We start from the raw sequence: 23,220 nt of genomic DNA on the forward strand, positions 1-23,220 counted from the left end.
AGAGAGAGAGAGAGGACTGAGTTTGTGGTAGAGAGCTTGTGACGGTGTCCTGCTGCTCTGTGTAGCAGCACATGCTGCAGGCCGCGCGCTTCCAGGTCATTGCGCAGGCGCCGCGGGGGGCCATCTCTTCCTCGCAGCTGGATTCGTAACAAGGTATCACAGGAAATGAGTCGGTAAAACATCAGCGCGCTGAAGAGCGTGAAAAATCCTCATGATATCATTTGTAAATGCGCGGCTCGGCTGAAGGTAATGAAGGGCCGCGGAGCCGGAGCCGCAGGCGCGATAATGCGAGTAGGCAACTCCTAAAGACGAGCGCGCTCCCGAGGCCGCGGCTGGGTGGCGCGCGCGCTCCTGACACGGGGCGCTGACTTCAGTTTAAACCCCGCTCTTCAGACCCCGCTGTCTGTACGAGCTGAACCCCAGTTTAACACCGCACATCCGCCTCCGCTCAGGGAAGCCCCTTTACTGCCCAAGAACACATACACACATGAGCCTAGAGCCCATATGCTTCAGTGTCCCCCTCTACTGCGAGAGCTCGGCATCATCAAACATTCCAACAATATGTTTAAGTTCATGACCCTTGAAACAGGAATGTCACAGTAATTGCATCATTGACATATCTTACACTATATGGACATTACTGGACATTATCTTTTTGATGATCTCAATTTTGCCCATTGTGTTTACTTGCCTTGTTTGTTTCCATGAAAATGAACGTCACCAATGTTGTTTTGCTATAGTTCTCTTCAGTCCTCAAGTTTTTGATCCCTCTATTCTAGAGCCTTTATGTCGATTTGTTTTAAAACAGTGGGTTTCTTTGTTTGTTTATATATTTATAACTGATGAATGTATTATATATTTAGTATTATTCCACTGTCTGAATATACTTAATAAATATGTTTTAAATACAAATATATGTACAAATATTTTTAAAGAGTTTTATTATTTTAATAATAATGTTTGACTATTGTAATTCAAAGCTGAAACATTCTCACGCTCTTTCGCCATTTCATGGTAATTGTTGTGTAGTTTTCAAAATGAAGGCCATTGTCATTTCATTCATTCATTCATTCATTCATTTAAAAAAAAATTCATAAAATATGGTATATTCATATCCACTAACTCAAAATCACTTTCTTTAAATCGTCTAAACCAAACTCTACATGAAATATTGGATACAGTATTATCCCAAAACACATTAAATTGATGTACATGCTTTGCAGCTTTTTTCATTGATGAATAAATTGTTCTTGCTTGACATTTTGAATTATTTATGAGACGAGGTATCAATCTCAGAAAATGGCTAATGTGACAGGCCTAGCTATATTACCAGCAGAAAATGCTTTTCAAAATATTTTGCTGCACTTTTCATTGCAGAACCTTTCTGCTTCGAAACCGCGGTGTTCCAGGAATAGACAGATTCAGACAGCGATGGTTTCTGACATCATAAACATGAGGAACCCGTCCCATAAACTTGGAGGGGCTAACTATATGTGGGAACTGTGCTTATTTTTAGACCTGCTGAATGTAGGTGAATGTGTTGAGTTACATATCAGCAACAATTAGTGCATGAAGGGTTTGTATAAATATATCTTCTAAATATGTTATAGTTTTAGGTCTATAATTGATGACTGGGGGGTGGGGACTAATATATTTTTATTATTTACTTATATTTTCATTAAATTATTTTGCCAAATTCTGTAGCATATTTTATAAATGAAGTTTATTTCTATTTTACTTAAAGTAACAGCACATTAAATTGTGTAGAAGGTTGTTCTCTTTGGAGGACCCCTTTTTCACTTAGACAAATGCACCAATGCGTCCAACTATCAATCAAATGTTTTGTATTCCAACTATTTTCTTTTCTCAGTAACAGCTTCTTGGGCACTACACATCCTTTCAGACCCACAGTGTTGAGCTGTTTTCTAACACCGGAAGGATGGACAGAAACCCCTGTGAATTTGTTCAGATCTTAAGTGTGAGTGGAGATTGATCTTCCAAAGATGACAGCTTTCAGTTCTGTTTAACTAAATATGACAGTTATTCACTAGCTCCTAGGAAATGAGAGTCTCGCATATCTATAAATCATTTTTTGAATATGCTTGTGCACAGGGGTTAGTTTACATTTTATCTCCTCAGAAATAGCTCCTGAATAAACAGCTTATAATTAATGGCCATTCTGGGTTGAAATTAAATAACTGTCACTGATGTTTGCACAGTACCACATACATTTCATTATATATAATTATATGAATAAATATTAAATGATTGTTAGAGTAATGGTTTTTATATTATTTGTCAGTTTTATATGTAGCATGTAGGTGATAGCAGGACGTTCAAGATATTTAAATTCATTTGCTCAGAAAACCCTTTGATTCAGACACCATTTATAACTAATGACAATGGGAAAGAGCATCAGTACCGACAGCTGCATATAAAAAAAAGGGATGTACATGTGTAACAAAATATGTTACATTTAGTATATATGCTTTATTTAATTATTTATTATGCTTATTTCATAATGTGGATGTTTGCATAAGCACTGTAATGTACAATATAAACTACATATCGTCATTGAAATATGTTTCTCCCAAAATAGTAACTTTATAGGAGAAGGAGAAAAACTTAATTTTCAGTGGAAGTGAAGGTAAATTGGAAGTAATTTTGAAGCATTTCTGTTGGTTCCTTCATCATGAATGTTCACACAGTGTGAAGGACTGCTGTTATGTTCAAATGATTAAAAAGCAACAAAAGTTTAGATACATGTTTTCTTTGCACAGCAAAAATATTCACAGTATTTTCAGTGACATCAGTACTTATTAAATATTACTAAATACGAAAGAAATACGGATTTGTTTAAAATGGCAGGTAGTTTCAGAAAGCACTTCTCCACAAAGTGTATAGTTTCACTCTCAGTCTTTCTCTCATTGACAATTTTCTTAAGAAACAAAATATGTGAGCGGTTTCAAGCAACTGCAATTGTCTATTATTTTTTCCACTCACATGTGCTTGTTTCATGTCATGCGATTATACCTCTGGAGTTCCCTCCTTTCTTTATTTCTCTCTCTCTCTCTCGCTCTCTCTCTCTGAGAGACGTTGGACCTGAATATCAGAGCCATGTAAATCTAATCAATTATGCAGTTTTACAGATAAAATATTGGTAAATCAAAACACATTTACAAAAAGTCACAGTATAATGAGAAATTTAAATTGGAAACAGAAACCATTTGTTTATTAGAAATGCCAGAATGAGGTGGTGACTTGCCATCCATAAATTTTGTCATCCTTTTATATTCCTTTAATCTCCAGGCCCCAGTGCTGGCACTATTTCAAGATTTTTAATGAACCCAGACATCAGAGACATCAAACCCCAGTGATGCATTGTCCATTTGTATCAGGGAGGACAAAAGGAGGGTGAGGGAGATGAGATGTGTATTTCTACTGTCACATTTTGGATTTGCTTTTAAGATTGTTAATGCTTTCTGTGTTTCAGGCTGGCATCACCTGCATGCAGCTAGTACCTCAGTTTCATGCCGAAATAACATACACGATGACTTTGTGCAGTATTGAATGACTTTCATCAGACGGCACGCACCCCTCTTTTGGCTCCACCAAATTCTGGCTTCTTTTGGGGGCTCAGTGGTTCCTGGGGGAGAGCAGAATAGAAGTTGAGCATCTTGCTGAGATCCAAAGAAAGTGTGCCAAATGCTATCAAAACTGGATTAGCAGACAACAATTGTGTTTAATGATGGCAGGAGGAAGAAAAGATTAGTGTCCAAGCAACCCATGGGTGGAATTTCCAAATTATATTGCAAAATATTGTATTAAAATGACCCAAAAAACTGATTGCATATATCGGTTCTCATGCCAGTTTTATTTGTTTTTCAAATCAATTTTGTAGCACATATGACTAAATGTGGTAGGAAACATGGAGAGAAAGACAGAAATGTCTTGATATTGAAAGTAAGGCACATCACCTGTGACAACCATGCGGTTACACATTGAAAAATAAGGTTGTTATTGTTCAAGAGCCACTACTTGCGTGTTAGCAGTAGTAGTGCACAGTAGGCCTCATTTGAACCTACTGCTCTCACAGCTGCACAGACACTCAAATTCACTTATTTTAGGTGAATTGGCTGTAATATAAGCTTGACCCATTTGAATGAATAGCTGTTACCAAAGACTGGCCTTTGCTATTATTGCTTACTAGGGCAAGAATGAGCAATACTCTGACGTATATTGTTGCAGTTTATCACTAACATGTAAATGATGAATGATTACTTTGGTTTAGTATTGGTTTCATTAATAGAAACTAATGTCCAAGACAACACTGTGTTGTTGTATCTTGCTTATAAAACATATATTTCAAGACAGAACTGGCCTACATCAATTCAAAATGTCCTGGAACAACAACAAAAAAAAGCCCAGTTATTTAAGGATCCCCCATTCGATAGTAGTTTCTTCCCATATTGATGGGCTATTTTTCTGCCCGGCTCTCTTGTGGAGCTTGCAGAGTGTCCTCCAATCTCCACGAAATGCCTCGTGCACACAGTTAATACATAACCAGGGAACTGGTTTTTGAATCCTGACATTTGGAGAGAATCCCCTGCTGACTTAATCATGGCAAATATTGCGTGTCATTTGTTAGCCACACATGGACCTGGCTGATGGTAGTAGTAGTAATTCGCCTCTGCTGTGCCAGGGCTCCTGGAGCGCTCTGTCGTGGTGTCACTGCGCTCCCTGCTCTTATTTTCCTGTCGTGCCTGCCCATAGAAATGACAATGGGGATCATCATGCAATAGATATTTATGGAAATATACTGGTGATGACTATGTATGTTAAAAAAAAAAAAAAAAAAAAAAAGCGAGAGAGAGAGAGAGAGAGAGAGAGAGTGTTAGTGAGGGGGCAACGAAAGAGACAAACGAAGGGAGAGACAGCACAATTTGAAAAAGAGGGGAAGGGACAAGCAGAGAAAAAGAGAGAGGGAGAGCAAAAATGAAGAAGGGGCAAAATAAATAGAAAAAATTGTGCAAAGGAAAGAGCTGTACAGGAACAGAGGGATAGAATGAAATAACATTTACTTAAAAAAAATTATATATATATATATATATATATGCCTACACCTTTAAATTATCACAGACATGTGCTCTCTGCCCCTCAGCCAATCAGAAGTGTCCTAACCTGACGGCTCTGCGCCAGCCAATAGGATTGCACGCTGAGTTGACGGCGGAAACATGGCGATCAACATAGCCCGAGCTTGCAGGAGGGAGTCTATGCAGTAAGTGTTGAACTCCTGAGAGTAAATTCCTCTGTGGCTCTTGTTTACACTCTCTGTCCGTCACACTGACTTGCTTTAAGACACCACTGTGCTCTTGGTTGTGTTTTACTCTTAGAAAATCGAAGAGCTGAGACGAAACTACTGACAAAGAACGCAGTTTAAGGTGAATTGACCTGTGGCGCTGAGAATGGTTTCTTATATTCAAGCTGCGTTTTGAATATGTCTTTCCACCTTAAACAGTTATATTAAGGCGGCGGCGTTTAATGTGGAACAGAGAACTCGAATGAAAAGCAAAGATGACCTTCGTTAACGCTCTTGACTTTACCTTTCTGGGAGTTTGTTAAGATTAGATTACTTTCCGGACAGGAAAATGCTGAAGCTTGAATGACGGGTTGGTTTTAAAGCCACTTGAGCCCTAGGATACGTTTACTGTGTGTTTATTCTGCTGCAAACTGAACTGAACTGACTGGTATATTAATGTGGTTGAATGCATTCAGAGGTGGGAACATCTTGAAGTTTCATGAAGCTATGTTCTCATTCAACCCTATCTTTTGAGCTCTCTGAAGTTTCTGAGCGTACCACAGCTCCTATTCATTCCTGTTTCATCTCTAATTGACTACAGTCCTCTGTTTACTTTCAAGTGTTTTTCATAATATGTACCCTTTATGAATATGAAATACTTGATTTTCTCTGGAGGGAGTTTTTTTTAACATTTCACCAGGTATTAGCCCTCAGTAAATAAAACTTAATAAAATTTCTCTTTCAAACGGTATGAATCTACAAACAAATGTTCTATCTCACCTGCGTCTCGCTGGGTTTGACTAGCAGCAGTCATTTTACTTACAATGAAACATAGAGAAGTAAACCATTTTCCTCATATGTTTTCAGTGCAGTCTTTCAAGTGATTTTACTGACATTTGTCCATCTTTGAATTTGCAGGATACAGTATACATTACCTGTGGCTTTCAGACATGCTGATATCTGATATTTAGTTCAAAACACCTCATGAAACTGGCTTGTTACTCTCTCACTCATTTACTTAAGTACTCACTCGTGGTTAGGGATTGCTTCATAAGGAGTGCTGTTTCTAACAAATGGACTCATTTAGGGACTGCTCCACAAGGACATGCTATTGTGCTTTGTATGAATGGCACTTTTTGTTGCTGTTTTGGTTGTGTTACTGTATTTCTTCAGAAAACCAACATTGGGGTGCTTGGTTTGTTGCAAGATCTTTTATGGTTTCTTTCTAGTTTATTTCAACCGTGTCTGATGGCCTGAGCTACTGCCCTTTTCTACATGTTGATTGAAAAACCTAAGGCCTGTTTAGCCTTTCTGCAGGTGTGAATGTATTTTGTAACAATATTAAAAATGTAATACAGATATTTCATAATGAGAGATATCCTGGGTAGGCCAAGGACACCAGCATAGCACTGACCAGGATGAAGCATTTACAGATGAGGAATGAATAGATGAGTGAATTAATGAAATCATTCTTTTCTATGTGTCAATTTAATATATTAAATTTGTTTGTTTATTCATTCAACTCTTGTGAATGCTTTGTCTTGAACAGGGCTGTGGTGTGGCTCTTAGCATAGAGCTGTTGCATTATTAGAAATGTTAAGAAAAAAAAGGCTGATGCACCCAAGCATTCATTTGAAAGCATGTGATGATTTCTAAATAGGTGGTGATGTTATTTACAGTACCTGCACCTGCTTTGTTTTTGGATTGTAGTTGTTGCTTTTCATTGTTGGCTTTTGGATATCTGAAAGGCAGTGCACTATTTTTCGGCCCGGAATAAGCTTTAGTAAAAATAAGACTGTGAGTGTTTGGTTGAATGAGTTCAATAGGTTTAAAAAGTATTCATTTATTATTATTATTATTATTTTGCATTTAACAGTTTAATGTTTTTTTTTTTCATACGTAAAGTACATATATTTCCATGAAGGAAAACGAAGTCACTGGGTATTAATTATTAATTATTTTTGAGATAGCAAAATCGTTGTGTTTCCATCATATTTAAAAGGACATTTTCATTTAAATGACTGTAACTGTATTATATTTAAACTGTATGGAATTTTAGAAATATATGTTTATACATTTAATTTGGAAAGAAAATAAAATGATTTAGATAAAGAATTATTATGAACATTAATACTGTAGTTTTTTGCGGCCCCTGGTTCAGGCATAAACAGTACCTCGTACACAGTTTGCTAGTATTGTATTTGTTTTAGGATGCTAAGCTACATCTGCAGCTGATTCATCTTGAGAGACTTTAATGAGGAACTTCAAACAGTTTAAATGTCCATTACAAAGAAACCTTGGTTTAAAGGTCCTAGTAAGCAGTCCATATTGGTCATCGGAACATGGTGCCAGGTGGCTTTAATTCAAGGCAGCTGAATTTCCAGAGGCGCTGTGCTGATGGCTCAGCTCATCTACAGTGTGAAGCGACTGTCACGCCAGGCTTCGTCATATTCTCAGCTCGTGTGTGAGCACAAGGTGTGTGCAGTGACAGTTTTATTGACTGAGCTTCTCTTGAGTTGCTGACAGAAGAATGTGTTTAGCTCTGTTAATTAAAGACAGCACCTTTTTTGATCTCATGACTGGAACATGAAACTGTTCCATGAGATGTTCTGAAATATTACATGTGTGTGTGTGTATATATATATATATATGGTATATATATTAAACATATTATGATATGTTTGTTGAATTTTAGTTCATTACGTCATTTGAGCACAGCAGTTGTCCTTCAATTTGTGTGGCAATTTCATGAAGAATGAACCAATAAAAATGCTACCAAATGACTTGGAATCCAATCTTTTTTATATTGACTTCCAATGAATGTTAAGGAGGCTTCTGTAAAGTGTCTATTTTGGGAGATACATGATTTTAATTGGACAGCAACTATTTATTTATTTAATAATTACATTTTTAATGGTTTCTTATGCTTAACTTGCAATGTTCACCAAATTAAGGATGTTTTCTTTGTCTCTGTCCAAAGAAAAACATGTATCTCCAAAGTAGTAATTTTACAGCAGAAGAAAAAACCTTTGTAAGTTCCACTAGAAATCAATGGAAAAAGATTTTATTCCAAGCAAGTCTGGAGCATTTCTATTGGTCCATTCATCATAAATATTTTACACAACATGAAGGACAGCTGCTGTGTTCAAATGCTGTAGTAAACAATAAAATCAACAATAATGTAGACCCATGTTTTTTCTTTGGTCAGCAACCAATATGCACAACTGTATTCCCCCCTGAGTAAATACACAGTGTAGAGAATTGGTCAGGAAGTGTGGTTTCACACATGTTTAAGCACTTGCACTGGACTTGAGTCCAGACCCTGGAAGTGTATGTGGCTTATGGAAAAGTGCCTGTCGCTACCGTTCCAGTCGGCTGCAATATGTCACCAACACCAGCTTGTCAAAGATACAGCCGCATCCTAGAGGAAACCCTGACTGCTGCTATGAGCTCGACAAGTGATGAAAGTGGCCTAGAGCTTTTCAATCACACTGCCAAGGCCCAGGCCCTATAAGTTAATGGGCAGCTTCGTCTTTTGAGGCCTGCCAAGGCTTTATAGCGCAGGTTATAAAACCCTGAAGTGTAATGTGCTACTATAACTTTTTCAATTAAGAGCAACTGTGCAAAGGCCCGCAGATACCTGGCAGCGATGGAAACCAATTTTGGAAAAGGCATTTAGCATGAATCAAAGGTGTTTTTTTTCTAATAGCCTCAGTTTACAAACTAACTAGGGAGGAATGTGCATTTTAATTGATTTTATACACCCTTCTGTTAGAATTACACATCTGTGCTGTCTGTAGACTCACTTCTTACAGTAAGTAGGATTTTTTTTTATGTGGGCTGTAGAATGCTGTTCCAGAGTGTCTCAAGAAACACACTACCAAAGTTTGCAAACAACGTTAACAGATGGGTTAAAAGAAGTATAAATATTCAAAACTGGCTGCTCCTCTCAGCTGGTGCCTCATAGTGCAGATGTCACCTTTGGAATCCTATAGAAAAACAAGTGAGTGTTGAGCAAATAGCGATGTGTTGACAAGTCGTTTCCACATTGATTGGTGCTGGTGACCAGAGCAGAGGTGTGTGGCCTTAATCCATTCAGGCGACTCGAGAAAAACAGCTTGAGCCCACTGTAACTACAGGCAGAGTTGACACAACAGCAGAAAATGGCTTGACTGGGATCTTTGCACTTGGATGGGCTCCTGACATTGCACAATAGCAGAACCACCGCTGCAGTAGACCAGGTGCGAATGAAGCATGCACACGTCTGTGGTGAATTTAGGAGGAAATAAGTGAGCTGTTTTCAAAGCCTGTTCCACATTTTCCTATTGTAAAATGTCTGAAGTTGTAGTAAAGCAAGAGACTTGTATATTTTTCTTCGCCGGGCACAAACTCTAGAAAACACGAGTGAGTGAAAGAGCAACATAGTCCTTTACCAAAAAAAAAAAAAAAAAGTTTTTATTTTTATTTATTTTTTTTTTTTTTCTTATTCTTTTCAGTCTCTCTCCGTTCCAATACATCAATAAATCGGTCTATTACCTGTTGTTGACCCTCCTAAGCTGGCCTTTGAAATTTGTTTCAGAGCATTAACTTAACACATGTTGGTGGGAGGAAAACAAAGAGTTGGTAACAGGATTGGAGGCCAGCTGAGTAAACTGAATGTGGAGGGATGGCAGTTCGGAGCACTTTCGTTTTGGAGGTAACTGAGAAGATCCATACGGCCAACAGATGGAGATTTGTGCTCCGGGTTCCCCACAGACAAAAACGGCGACCCAAACAAGTGCCTCTGCTCTTGCATTCAAGGCTTTGATCAGTAGAGGATCTTGGCCAGAGAGCAGCACCTCAGATAGGCCATGGAATCGCATCTGTATAAACACAGCCTTTCAGGAATGTGTGAACAGTGTAACTATAGAGTCCTGTTCTACAACCGCTGCAGACCTGCTGTGGTCAGACTGAGCCTAGAGTAAACGATTAAGTTAACATTATATATATATATAAAGGCAATTTAATTTGGAAATTGTATTTCACAATGTAAACATTTATATTTATAACAGTATTATAAAATAATAATAAAAATTCAATCACATATATATCTGTTACATTGTCATATTTGTTACAGACTAAACCTTGTATCTCCAAATGGCATGGGGAAGTCCTAAAAACACGTGTAATGTAAAATATAATTGAAGTTATTGTAAAAATTTTGGATTTTATGGAATGTAGCTATTTTCAGATTATTAAATTACGCCCCCCCCCCCAAAAAAAAAGGACAGAAATACAAGCTTACTTCAGACAGCAGTTATACATTAAACTCTATGATGACAATATGAATATGTTAAATGAGGACGATTACAATATTTTTATGTTAATTCATTTAAATCTACTGTTAAACTACTCAGTTATGAAATGAACAGTTATTATTATTTTGTGCTTTCTCTTTTGTTGAACAGGATGTTTGGAGCACAGAATTCAGGTGTGACAGTTGGGCTACTGTTCATTAAATTTGTCAATTCTCCTGGTTTTCTTACAGTCTTAAGATTAAGGATGCAGATTAATACTGAGGCTGGACTGGAGCGCATTCTGTGTGGTTTGTTGGTTTTCCCACTGCAGTGTACTCCGGTCCTTCTCTGGCAGAGCTGGCAGCGGTTGGGGGAGCATTTTTCTTCTGAGCGGGGGTGTAATTCTCTGCGTTTCCTCATGAGGTCAGTGTTCACAATGTTCTGCTCGAGTTTGAACGGTGGCTGAGGCTGTTTATTCTGAAGCAAATGAAGAGTTTCAGATTTGGAGCAAAATCTGTGATGCATTTCTTGCCAATTAGATTTTATCTACACAGTTCCGGTTCTTGTAAACAGTGCGCCATTATAACTGTAATGAATAATTTTTAGCAGGGGGAATTTTTTTTTTATTTTTTGTTTTTTTTTAAATTTACATCCTCAACACGGCTTTAGTTTTTTGATGTAGGTTGCTGCTGGATTAATGAGTCACTTTCCGGTGCTCTGTCAGAAACAGATTGTTTAATTGTTCATCAAAGTGTAATAAATATTAAAGTCATAAACAGTCATTAAATTGTGATTATGCTTTAGATGGGTTTCCAATTAAACGGCCATAAATCATCCATGTCAACATTTGATAATTTACAGGCATGCTGTGTAATCACGACAGATCCATTAGATATTTGTTGCTATTCAACATAAAGTATATTTGACGGCATGCATTTGTGGAAAACTGATGCTACTGCAGCTTTATAGCCTTTAGTAATTTCCTTCTGCAAATCACTGAGGGCTATAAACTGCATGTGGTACGCCTGATAAGCAATTTCTAAAGAAAAGAATGACAGCAAATAGAACTTAGAGAGAAATTAGTTACTTGCATTGAGACATGCGATGAAAGGATGTCCCTCCTTTTGTTTAATGACTGGATGAAAAAATGAAATATTTACAGAACATAGGCAATAAGAGGAGTAATAATAGCGGGAGCAGATTTCCCATGGTGCCGCACATGTAAATGGAGAGTGTGGAGCCCTGAGGTTGGGTCCCACTCTCTGACATCCCTGTGAGGGTCCAGAGCCCCGCCAACGTTTCATCGCTTCTCATTATCTTTGGAAATGAGTGCGTCCTGGTACAGGCTTCACAGCGGGCGGTTCCAGTGCTGCAGTGGACCGTGGACGATAGGTGGAGCTGCCCATCATGAGTTACACGTTCGTAATCAGTCTCCGTTTGGCTCAGACACCCAAGCACTGTCTATGCTCATATTTACCACCGGGCACACAATATACTCTAGTGATGCTGCAAAATGCTTTGCATTTTTAATACGCCAGTTGTAGTTTCTATAAATGCTTTATACTTTTCCTCTTGATTTGACGCTTCATGCCCACAGAGCTGGAGGAACTTTTTTTTTGAAGCTGAAGCTAAAGCTGGGGCTCCTGGAATAAGATGAATATTGTGGTTTTATGAAGTTTTAATGCTAATTTTATTGAAGCTGTTAAATTATGAGTTTATATTACTCTTTTAAGCTCAGAGATGCTGTTCTGGTTAATGATAGTATTCTTGGGTGCAACTGCTTTTACAGAAGCTCAGCTTTCAGCAGCGCATATGTGCTTTTGGTGGTATAGATTTATTAAGAAATATGATTCTATAATACCATGTTTTAGTACAGAGAACAAAATGCATAGTCTTGGTTTATGTGAAAATATAATATACTATTTATCAACATTTTAAAGTTAATAAAGCATAAGTTGTGGCACATTTTCATTTTTCTGGTTGTTTTTTTCCCCTCTAATGTTTAACTCAGTGAAGCAGTAGACATAGAGGAATGATATGATTTGACCAGGGTCCATCATAGGTTTGTGTGTGACTGTAAAAACACCATTGACACAAGTGATAAATGTGTAACCATCAACAGAAAATTAGCTTGTGCACTTTTGCACTGGCATGATTTCATTTCTGTTAACTTAATCTTCCTGACAGTGACGTGTTTTGATTGCAGCAATGTTTCTTTAGTGTTACTTTCAAGGCTTGGCTTAAGCTGATATGTTTAGATATTCTCCCATCTGTGACCGACCAGTTCTCTCTCTTTCAGTTAGAGTTGTTTTCAGATTGTGGTTAACTCTTACGTGAATCTTTCCTTCCATTTCTTTCTTTCCCTGGACATAGCCCTGGGCAAAACAGCAGCAGCATACAGCATGACCTCATCCAGAACTCAAGGTCATTGTTAGGTTCATTTGCCCTTGGACATACTCTGTAGCTCTTAAAGCACATTGGGATCAGCTCCTGAACACAAACAAGACCCAGTGTATAAGACTCCTCCCCTTTCTTGCTCCACCTGGTTGTCCTCTGTATGGCGTGGTTACTCATGATGACCCCACTCCGTGTGGACGCCCTGTCACTTCGTGTGTGTGTGTTTGCTTGTGTGTGGTGACTGGGTGCAGACGTTTGAGGTTGGAGCCAAGCGGGCAAGTACGTCTGTTTGCTTTGTCCCCTTAATGGGGTGTGTGATGGGCCCCTGGTCACATCACTGGGAGTAGCGCCCTGTTAGTGCTGCAGCTCATTAGAAGCCGGCCGCGGTCCCACCACACACACACACACACACACACACACAAAACCAACCTCCCAACTCCATACACACTCTCCCAGAAATCTCTATTCTCCCTAAGGACAGGTGTCTGTCTCCACATCACTCATCGTAATGATGCATGTGTGTTTCCATGTTCGCCAGCCCGCAAGTTGGTTATAGTCAACGGTCTTTTTTTTTTTTTTTTTAAGCTTTCCCTACACATAATGTTTGTTTGGTTAGTTTTTGTTTGTTTATTGTTTCCAGATGGCAGCCCTCGACTTTGCTTTCGTGGCTTTCAAGTTCCCAGCGAGCGTTTTATAGCCTTGGCTCGAGTGCTTATCCTGTTTCCTAGCCCCAGCTTTATGATGGGCACCCCCCCACCCCACCCCCTCACCCTCCTCCAAACTGGGAACAACTGTCAGAAGCTGTCTGCACTTTTTTTCTGGAGTGAAAAGGCAGCAGCTAATCTTTGTTTTGACGCCATGAGGTTTACCCCAGGTTTAAGGGTCACTTGTGAGGCGAGCGTCCCCGAGGCTGCCATTCTCCTCACTTTATTTCCGTATTGAGAGCAGGCCAAACTCCTTTGTTGGAGGAGGTGCAATGAAATGTGGCGCTTTTGTTACGAGAAAGGACTGATGAGGCTGGAAACCTTTTTCCCATGGCTGGGTCTGTACACCATTAAAGACACGTCACTTATTTACAGGAAAAGAGCAGGTCAGCGCTGGTTGTAAATGTGGGGGTGGACGGTCTTACTCATCGGATGCGGTTAAGGGCAGGACTCTAATCAAAGCTCATGCCTTTAACGGGGTCTTTTCTCCAGTGCCACTCGATGGCTGATTGCTCTTGCATTCCAATTCCCTTAATCTCATTTCTGCTAGTGACTTAACACAGGGCTATGGAGTCTGAGCCCTGGGGGTGCAGTGGGTGAAGCCAAAAGGAGCAGCTTTTGTTTTGAGTGAAACTTGGCATTCGAAGTCTGTTCCCTCTATATGTGTCCTTCAGGAAGGCTCCTGGGTAGCACGGTAAAGAATGAAAGTAGGAGAACTCTGCGCTGACACTGTTGATCAGGGTTTATCTTACGTCGGCTTTAATTACTGGATTGTTAGTGTGGTGTTAAGGAGCGGAAAGGGCTGTGCTAAGCTAGTGGAGTACAGTGCTACTATGGCGTCTGGCCCGGCTCTGACCCCGAGCCGAGGTGTGCCTGTGACGTGAACTGTTTGTATTTCCCTTGCACCACGTTGCTGAGTTAATCTCCTTGCTGACCGCTCTGTGACACGGGTCGGGAAGAGGACAGCGGCACTCGGCCACACATTCCCTCAGCCTTGTTATCATCTCATGCTTTTCCATAAATAGCCCCCAAGTCTCTTATGGTAATGCAGAAAGACGTTGTGGATTTATGACCAGAGGCAGCTAATTGACACATTTTCTACATTAATATAAATGATATATGCTTCTAATTATGCATAAAAATGTGATTTAGGCAAATAATTATTTCTGGTGATATTGCAAAAAGGCTTTTATTACTCTAGGGCTGGACGATATCCCGAAAATTTATATCACAATATAGTTCCTAATATTGTTCATATTAATTGCAATATCAATATGAGCAACATAATAGCCACAAAACATTGCCAAGAACAAACAAGAAGCATGACATCAGCATCAAACAAACCTCATGACTTCATCAACCATTAATATTTTTAAACTAAATTTAAAATTGAGTTTAATGAATTGATGACAGTGTACTGTAATTAATGTCAGTCTGGGATTGATAATTTACACTGAAACATTGAAAATTAGTTTTGAAATCATTGTTATTGAAACATTGTAAATTGATACTGAATAATTGTTTAGCCTCATTCTCCCTGCAGGATAAGTTAATCAGAACACAAAATAGAGTTTTGTGTTGTCAATAGCTAATGCATTATTAAAACGATTCTAATCAGGATGTAGATTGCTTTAAATGGAGAACATTTTAAGTGGATAGTTGTAAAATCTGATTGGTTTGGTAAAGTATAAAGACCTCAAGGCCATACACATCTGTTTAGTTATATATACTTGTTATTGCGCCAATATTCATGATAAAAACTTTGATTATGATGTTGCTTAGCATCCATAAACTTCTGTTAATGGATTGTGGGCGGCACGGTGGCGCAGCTGGTAGTGTCGCAGTCACACAGCTCCAGGCGCCTGGAGGTTGTGGGTTCGATTCCCGCTCCGGGTGACTGTCTGTGAGGAGTTGGTGTGTTCTCCCCGTGTCTGCGTGGGTTTCCTCCGGGTGCTCCGGTTTCCTCCCACAGTCCAAAAACACACGTTGGTAGGTGGATTGGCGACTCAAAAGTAGGTGTGTGTGAATGTGTGTGTGTCTGTGTTGCCCTGTGAAGGACTGGCGCCCCCTCCAGGATGTATTCCTGCCTTGCGCCCAATGATTCCAGGTAGGCCCTGGATTGTGTGTTTTTTTTTGTTTGTTTTTTTTTTATAACAAGACATTTTCCAGTTTTAATGCAAAAGATTTTCCATATTATTTATTTATTTATTTATTATAATTTTTTTAATGTAGCAAAGCTTAATGTCCACATATATATTATGTCTGCATGTTCACAAGCATAGTTGTGTGTATTAATGAGGTCAGTTTAACTCAAATATGAATCTTAGATCTACTAAAGTTTCTACAGTGCTGGAGGTCTAGAAAAGTCAAATAAGCAACGTGAATGATTTTTCAGATTATTAATCTTTAATTTAGTTTTCACTCTTGAGTCTTTTTTGTATGGAGCCATTTCAGTTTTTGGACATATTAGCCTGCCTTTGTCAAAATGCATAGAGCACAAGTCAAAAAACTGCCTGAGTGATGTCACTGTTATCACAGAAATCATTTTAAATGCTTCCTGATTGGACCTCAAGAAACCAAGAGATTCCGCAGAATTTACACAGATTTTGAGGAGAGATTTTCTCACTCTGATGGTTTGTTGTTGGGTCCATAATGAACTGCATTTACAAACAGGATGGAGTTTGCCTGTTGAGTACAGCTGAATTAGATCAATGTGAAAAAGTTAGATATCCATATGCTGCATGATTTCTTCTGATCTGTCTACTTTTATACAGGGGGTTCAAAAAGTTATGTTCAAAAGTTTGTTCACTGAGTGGGCTCCAGTCCACTGGTGGTGCTGTTTTGCTAAATACAGAAGCATTGCTGTAATCTGTTGAGTATTACACATGCACCAAAGATGTTTCTAACCTTTTGACGCTTACATTTTTCCAGTTAAGTTCAGGATTATTGTTAGCGTTAGAGTAAGGTTTATGTTTAGGGTTAGGCTAATTTTTAAGCACTGCACAAGAACAAATCATTTTGATTATTTCTAAACGTTTGGAGTTAGGTTTATGTTTAAGGTTTTAAGCTGAATTCTGGTGATTTGCCAGAAATTCACATGAACTTCCACAAATATATTTAGTGCACATTTTATGAATGCAAATTATATTTAGTATACATTGTACCAATCCCAGGAATAGTGTTTTCTACTCCATTGTTTATGGAATAATCACTTAAAATCTATGCATGTTCGGTACAACAAGTGCAAACATGAATGATCAAAAAGTAAGGAGAGCAATGCTCAAAGACTGGAGAGAGAGTGATGATCTGTAAAATGGTGGGAGGCTGCAGCAGGGTATGCCAACATATCACTTAATTTATGTAGATTTAACATAGTGCTCTGCGAGTTTAAGTTTTTGGAACTTTCTATCATTTTTTTTCTTTTAATAATCGGTTGAATCTGCAGAGTCATAACTCTAACATGTAGGGCTGACTGTATAGGGATGTCGATCACAGTACTATTTTACTGATCTGTATCGGCTTTTTTGAGCTCGAGCTTAAGTCCAAGCCTCCATTTCCTCCAGGCGATAAGCTCACATCCTCACACTCCCTTCTCCTCCTGTAGCCCGCTTTGTAAATGTTGTTGCGATCTGACTCTGCTGGCCACTGTAGAGGACACACATTTTTTGTGTGTTCCGCACAAAAGCACATTCCCCGTGAGCCGAAATCAGAGCTGGAGCGTGAGGGGACATGATTAGGGTCGCCAACCGCCAACAATAAAAGCCGTGTTGTGTTTTGGACCGTTTGGACTTTTTATCTCGTATATTTAAGACGAGACTGTTAAGACCGTGGATACTTTGAGACACTCTGCTCTCCCTCAGCCTAAACAGAGAATGCGCTTCTCATTGGTCATCACTTTTATTTAGCAAGAGTTTTATCAGCAGCCAGGGTTAGCTGTCCATCGTTTACTGCGGCAGCCAATGGAGTCACAGTCCCGCCTACAGGGAGTTGTTTTGGGGCTGCGCTGAGAGAAACGGGTCATAACAGGACAGAACTTATTTTAGCACCATGTCTTGAATAAACTACGTTTCATTTCTCCCTCAATACATCTGTGATGACAATAAAGCTGAATGAAATCAAAAGAATCAGAGTCAAAGTAAAATGATAGAGCTGCTCCAATCATCGGCTTCACTGTCCTTCGATTAACCACGTCAGAGAGTCTGGTTTATAAAGTTAGCTATAGCTAGCTAGTTTTTACCAGCTCTGGGCTTGAAGTCAATAACGAGTGCACAACAGCTATCAATGACGGCTAATTACAGTTATGAAAGCGGCTGGTATATAACTGTTAGGGTAACAGAGGAGGATCTGAGTGTTTGTTAACGTTAATATTAGCTGTGTTCAGGTTGTATGAAAGCACTCTAAACATGCAGCAAGTTAACATTTATCTCTGGCTGTGTCCCAAACTGCACACTGCTGCACTGAATAGTATGAAAATATATACCGCTCTTTTAGCCGTACTTTCTGTAGTGTAGTAAAAGTGTGTTGTTTGGGACACGGCCTCACTCTAACATTAATGTTAATCAAATGCTATTCCACATCATTATAAATGTAGTATTGTACTATGATAGCTTTATTAGATAGCTATAACTGTCTTTATATATATATATAGCGCTATCTTTAACTTAGTTGAATCTTTAACAAATTATTTATATGAGCTGTTAAGACACATTTTGTTTACATTGTTATGAAAAAAAATTTAAACAGCAGCTTGGATGCAGGCATTTTTTTCTTAAAGTAAGATATTCAGTGTCAAGCAGATACACTGGACTGATTTGAATAACTAATATATACTTGAGGTCTAGGTAAATATAAATATTGGATTGAAACTGTATCATCAGTACTCTATTAAAAGACTTGGATCGGGATTAGGGCAAAAATGAAATTGATCAGGACATTGCTAATATAAGCAATTGCTCTAGCAATGTTTAATCTTGGTGTTTACATTATTGTCAGCCATCACATTTAAATTAACAGCAGAAAGACAACTGCTGCAAATCTATTACTATGTGAGCCTGTACTATTACTATTGCCTGTACAATATACTATTCCCGAGTACAGTAAATACATCACACGTCAGTCAGACAGGCCAGTTGAATACAAACCTCCTTTTAGATGCATAGATATTGTTAAGGCAATCATTTGCATACGCTGATATGATTCCGATTTTCATCCCGCACCCCTATGAAGACGACCTGAATTTGAATGTGCTTCATGTCAGAAGAGATGACTGAAATATGTTCAGCATCTTAATTTCAAACAGCCTGTAGGCCACAATGACATTCAAGGCAACCTCCACTGACGTTCGGACTACTGGACATAAGGTTGCAATGCTAGACCTCTTCATGAGAGGAATAATAACCTATTGTCCAGTTTCTTATTTCGCCACAGGTTGGGATTTCAAATATGTGACAAGGAAAGCTGCTTTATACATGACATGAATGTCTAGGCATAGCTTTTCTACTTAAAGGTTGGAAAAATGCTGTGCTTTTAACTTGTTTTAATGTATAATCGGCACATCCATATTAATCGCTCTCTCTCCCTTCAGACCAGCTGTAGACGTGAAGGACTTCAAAAACCACTTTCACTTTGCTTCTAAAATGCAGATAAGCCATTGTTTCAACTGCTGACCAGTGGGATTTGGGATCCCAGCAGTGCCACAACTGCCCATTAGATCCATGAGAGAGTAAATGGCCCTAGGGTGCGAAGGATGGCGGAGTTGGGCAGTGTGTTGAAATGCTTGCCAGGTTGCAGAGAGCTGAGGATGCCGTTCACACCCAGCATAAGTCACTTTAATGTGAACTGACAACTGGTGAATGTGTGTGTGTGTGTGTGTATGTGTGTGTTGTATATATGTGCAACATTCATAAGACACTATGACACGTACACAGTTAGTATACATTATGACTTCCACTATTTTATAAAATCTCCAAATATATATATATATATATATATATATATATATATATATATATATTTTTTTTTTTTTTTTTTATTATTATTATTATTTTCATTATTTTTTTTAACCTGCATATATCTTAAAGCTTGTATTCACTAATTTATTCTAGGGTGACTTTGCATCCTCTTTTTCCCCAGGCTTGTCCTCTTTAGGATGTGAACAGTGTGTCTGGCTGGGATTTGTAAATTGTGTAAAATGTCCTGGATTTCACACTGATTTGAAAGGGGTTTGCTTCTACAGTCGACAGTGCAATCTGTGTGTGGATTTGTGTATCTTTAAAAGCATCTGTTTAAATCCTGCCTTCTCACTGCTGCAATAGGTCTATAAGTACTTGCATCTACATTAGACATGAAACAATGACCAGTTTTATGGTAAACCCCTGTAAAACTACCTGGGGGTTAGTGATAGTTTTAATGTTAATTACCATGGTTTAAAAACCTCAAGTACATTTCAGAAGCAGCTGCAATGGCCCATCACATGATGTGTGTTTATTTTGTGTCAGGGGAAACTTGGCACAGTTACAGAGCCATGGTGTGGTGCCCAATCTAACCTCCCCATTTTGATTTCACTCCCTAAGGACACCCAAAGCCAGAGGAGGTTAAATCAGGATTGGGAGGTGAGATTGGCAACCACAATGGAGTGAGTGAAGACTGAGGAGTAAGGTAATGGGCTGACTGACCAAAAAAAAAATCTTAGCCAGAATTACAAACTCTCCGCCTATTCCACCTTAAATGAGACTAAAATCATAGTTGAGTGCCCCCATCACACCTTAAATTGAGAATAAATTCAACAGTAAACAGTGCTTGATAAAATTTTGGTACCAACGTCAAGTTCCAACATCAAGTTCCACCTTAAATCATTCAAGCGCACTTTTCTCTGCGCTTTAGGAGCTGTTTGAACTAAACATGCCTCTTAAAAGCGATCTTACTTTCATCTCTGTAGCAAATATATTTTCACAAAAAACAATAAGACTGAGGTTGATACAGTTATACAATGATTATTTATTACCTGTTAAACTAAACCTAATAAAATGACTATTGTCTCAGTCTCACATGAATTTTACAGCTTTATTTCAGGCCAAACGACAAACAAGACTGCAACGTTTATTTGGGTCTAGTTTTTGTTTATAACATATATAAATGCGTATACACAATGCGTTCATTATAAAATGTGGTGAAATGGTTTAAATGTGTTTTTTAAGAACCCTTTGAACTTTTCAGCACATTTTACCAATGCCATGATAATACTGATCATTTTGGCCACAATATTACATTTTCATACCATTTCATGACTAATCTACATCAAGCACTGTTCAACAATGCGTCCCATCACAGACGACTGACCACAGCCTGATAATGACTAAATGCAAACATGAAAATAACGAATCAGTTTAAATTTGTCAATAAAATATTGATTATTGATGGTAAAAGAAAAAAAGTAGCCTTTTTCATTTACTTATTTTATTTTAACAAATAAATTGACATGTTTTCTTTTTATTATTATTATTATTATTATTATTATATATAGAGTTGCATGACTTTATAGATATTTAACTCCCTCCTATCCTCTCTCTCTCTCTCTCTCTCTCACACACACACACACTGCCATGGTCCTACAACTTACTTGAAGCCCCTACTTGAAGCCCCAGCCACAACATCCTAACTACAACAGGCACTATGTGTTACCTTATGTAATCTCCATATTAAAAACATGAAATGTCAATGCCAAGTGTCAGCTAGAGGCATCTGAAGCCCTCTAGCCCTGGTTTGTGAGTGTCACCTGTATTTCCGTACTATATTCAGTATGTTATGTGTTAGCCTGAAGCTTTCTGTTTGTTGGCTGTGTTTAAACTAGGCAAAAAAGAGATGTCATTGTGTTGAGGGATTGTTTTTTTTTCATGAATAACATGGTGGTGCTCTGATGCTCGCTTAAGAGCATGCTTAATTGATGCACCAAATGCAAAGATCCATCTGGGGAAACGCTGTTTAGATAAAACAGTGCTTTTCAAATAGTTTACTTCAAAACTAATTATCAGCTAATAGCCGATGTGCCAACAAACAAGTAGACTAATTAGGCCTTTTCTCTGATTCTGCTTTGGTGTGAGCACATACTGAATTATTTTAACACCTCTGTAAATGTCCCCAGTAGAGCATTTTTTTCCCTGTTTCTTTCAGTATCAGCCCCAGCTGCTAAATGTTTTCCTGCAAATGACTCCTCTCTCATACATATTTACGTTTTAGTGGGGTTTTCAAAATCTGCTTTGTCGAGTGTAGGACCATATTTGGGGAGCTTATGTTGTTATGTTTATTCATTGCAAAGATTTTATGGCGCTTTCTCTATATTGCGGCCCTATGGTGAATCCGAAAAAGCCTGCCTTATGAAATTGCCGGAGGCTGTTTTCCATGCTTATGCTGTTTGAAAGGGCAAACAATGGTTTGTTTTGCTGAAAAGGTCCTCGGAAAGGTTTAACCTTCCAGTGAAGTCCAACAAACGGGTTTCGGATCTGCCTGTTTTTATTGTCCTCATCTTCCTTCTGCGTGGATTTGAGTTCAGTCTGAATAAAAAGCTGCAATTAGGGAGATGTGCGCGTTACAGTCCAGGTCGTTTGAAAGTGACAACCCAAGAATGAGAGCTAACCTTCAGAGCCGCAGCCTTTTGAGGGCATTTCTCTTTAAATCTGCCCCCGGATTGTCCCCTATAAACCACCATTTTTGATCCACCAGTTTGACAGTGAATCCAGTGGTAGATGGCACATGAAAGCACTGAGCAGAAAAAAAAATGGAAATGAAGTGAAAAAACAATGGAAGTCCTTCTTTCTACATTTTAGGCAACACATTCACAAACATTGTTTGAAGACGTTGAAGACCTGATATGATTTCAAATTCATATACTTTAATCATCACTCAAAAAGGCAACAGTGCATAATTGAAATGGCAAGTCTCCACAAGGCTTTCAAATGGTTATTTGATTTGGGGACGGACAAAATATTATTATATTGGCATTGTGTTAAATGTTAAGTCCACATTCTTTCTGACTAACTCCATAACTAGGCTGTAAATTTGATTTTGAATTTTAAAAATTACTATAGCCATAAATATTAATTCAGTTTTTACGTGGTATTGTTTTCATTCTGACACATCACCCACCCCTACTTGTCATGGTCCGATGGAAGAGCCTTTGAAGAAAGAAGGATATTTTTCTTTATTATTATTTTACTTTATTATTATGTAATTAAGTTAACATTTTGTCTTTCTTTGGAAGCCCTTACTCCTGGCTCACTGGGTTTGGTTTGATGTTTTTCTTCACATTTAAGAAGACCTCTCTTGTGTTTTTCAGTACGGCCGGGGCGCGTCATGTCCTGGATGAGCATCTGAGGCACAGGCATGGCCGGCGCACCAGTGGTAGTCTGTCTGGTTACAGTAGCTTGCCCGCAGACACATCGCTATGCCTTTTAGGGCCGGTAGCAGCCATGCGCTACTTCCTGCCGGCTTTTGTTTACCCCTCTGGGCCCCAGCTGTTGGGATAGGTGATAGCCGGGCCGCCCCAAAA

General features: G+C 38.6%; 1 protein-coding gene across 1 annotated transcript in view; it reads left to right on the forward strand.

Moving 5' to 3' along the window:
• The first annotated feature begins 5,166 nt into the window (after window positions 1-5,166).
• Window positions 5,167-23,220, forward strand: part of clybl (citrate lyase beta like) — a 104,896-nt gene continuing 86,842 nt past the window's right edge. Inside the window, exon 1 of the mRNA XM_066641419.1 lies at window positions 5,167-5,278. Coding sequence (XP_066497516.1) covers window positions 5,235-5,278 — 44 coding nt within the window. The 5' untranslated portion in view covers window positions 5,167-5,234. The remainder of the gene's footprint in view (window positions 5,279-23,220) is intronic.

This window comes from Hoplias malabaricus, chromosome 12, assembly GCF_029633855.1.
Source record: "Hoplias malabaricus isolate fHopMal1 chromosome 12, fHopMal1.hap1, whole genome shotgun sequence".
Classification (NCBI taxonomy): domain Eukaryota; kingdom Metazoa; phylum Chordata; class Actinopteri; order Characiformes; family Erythrinidae; genus Hoplias; species Hoplias malabaricus.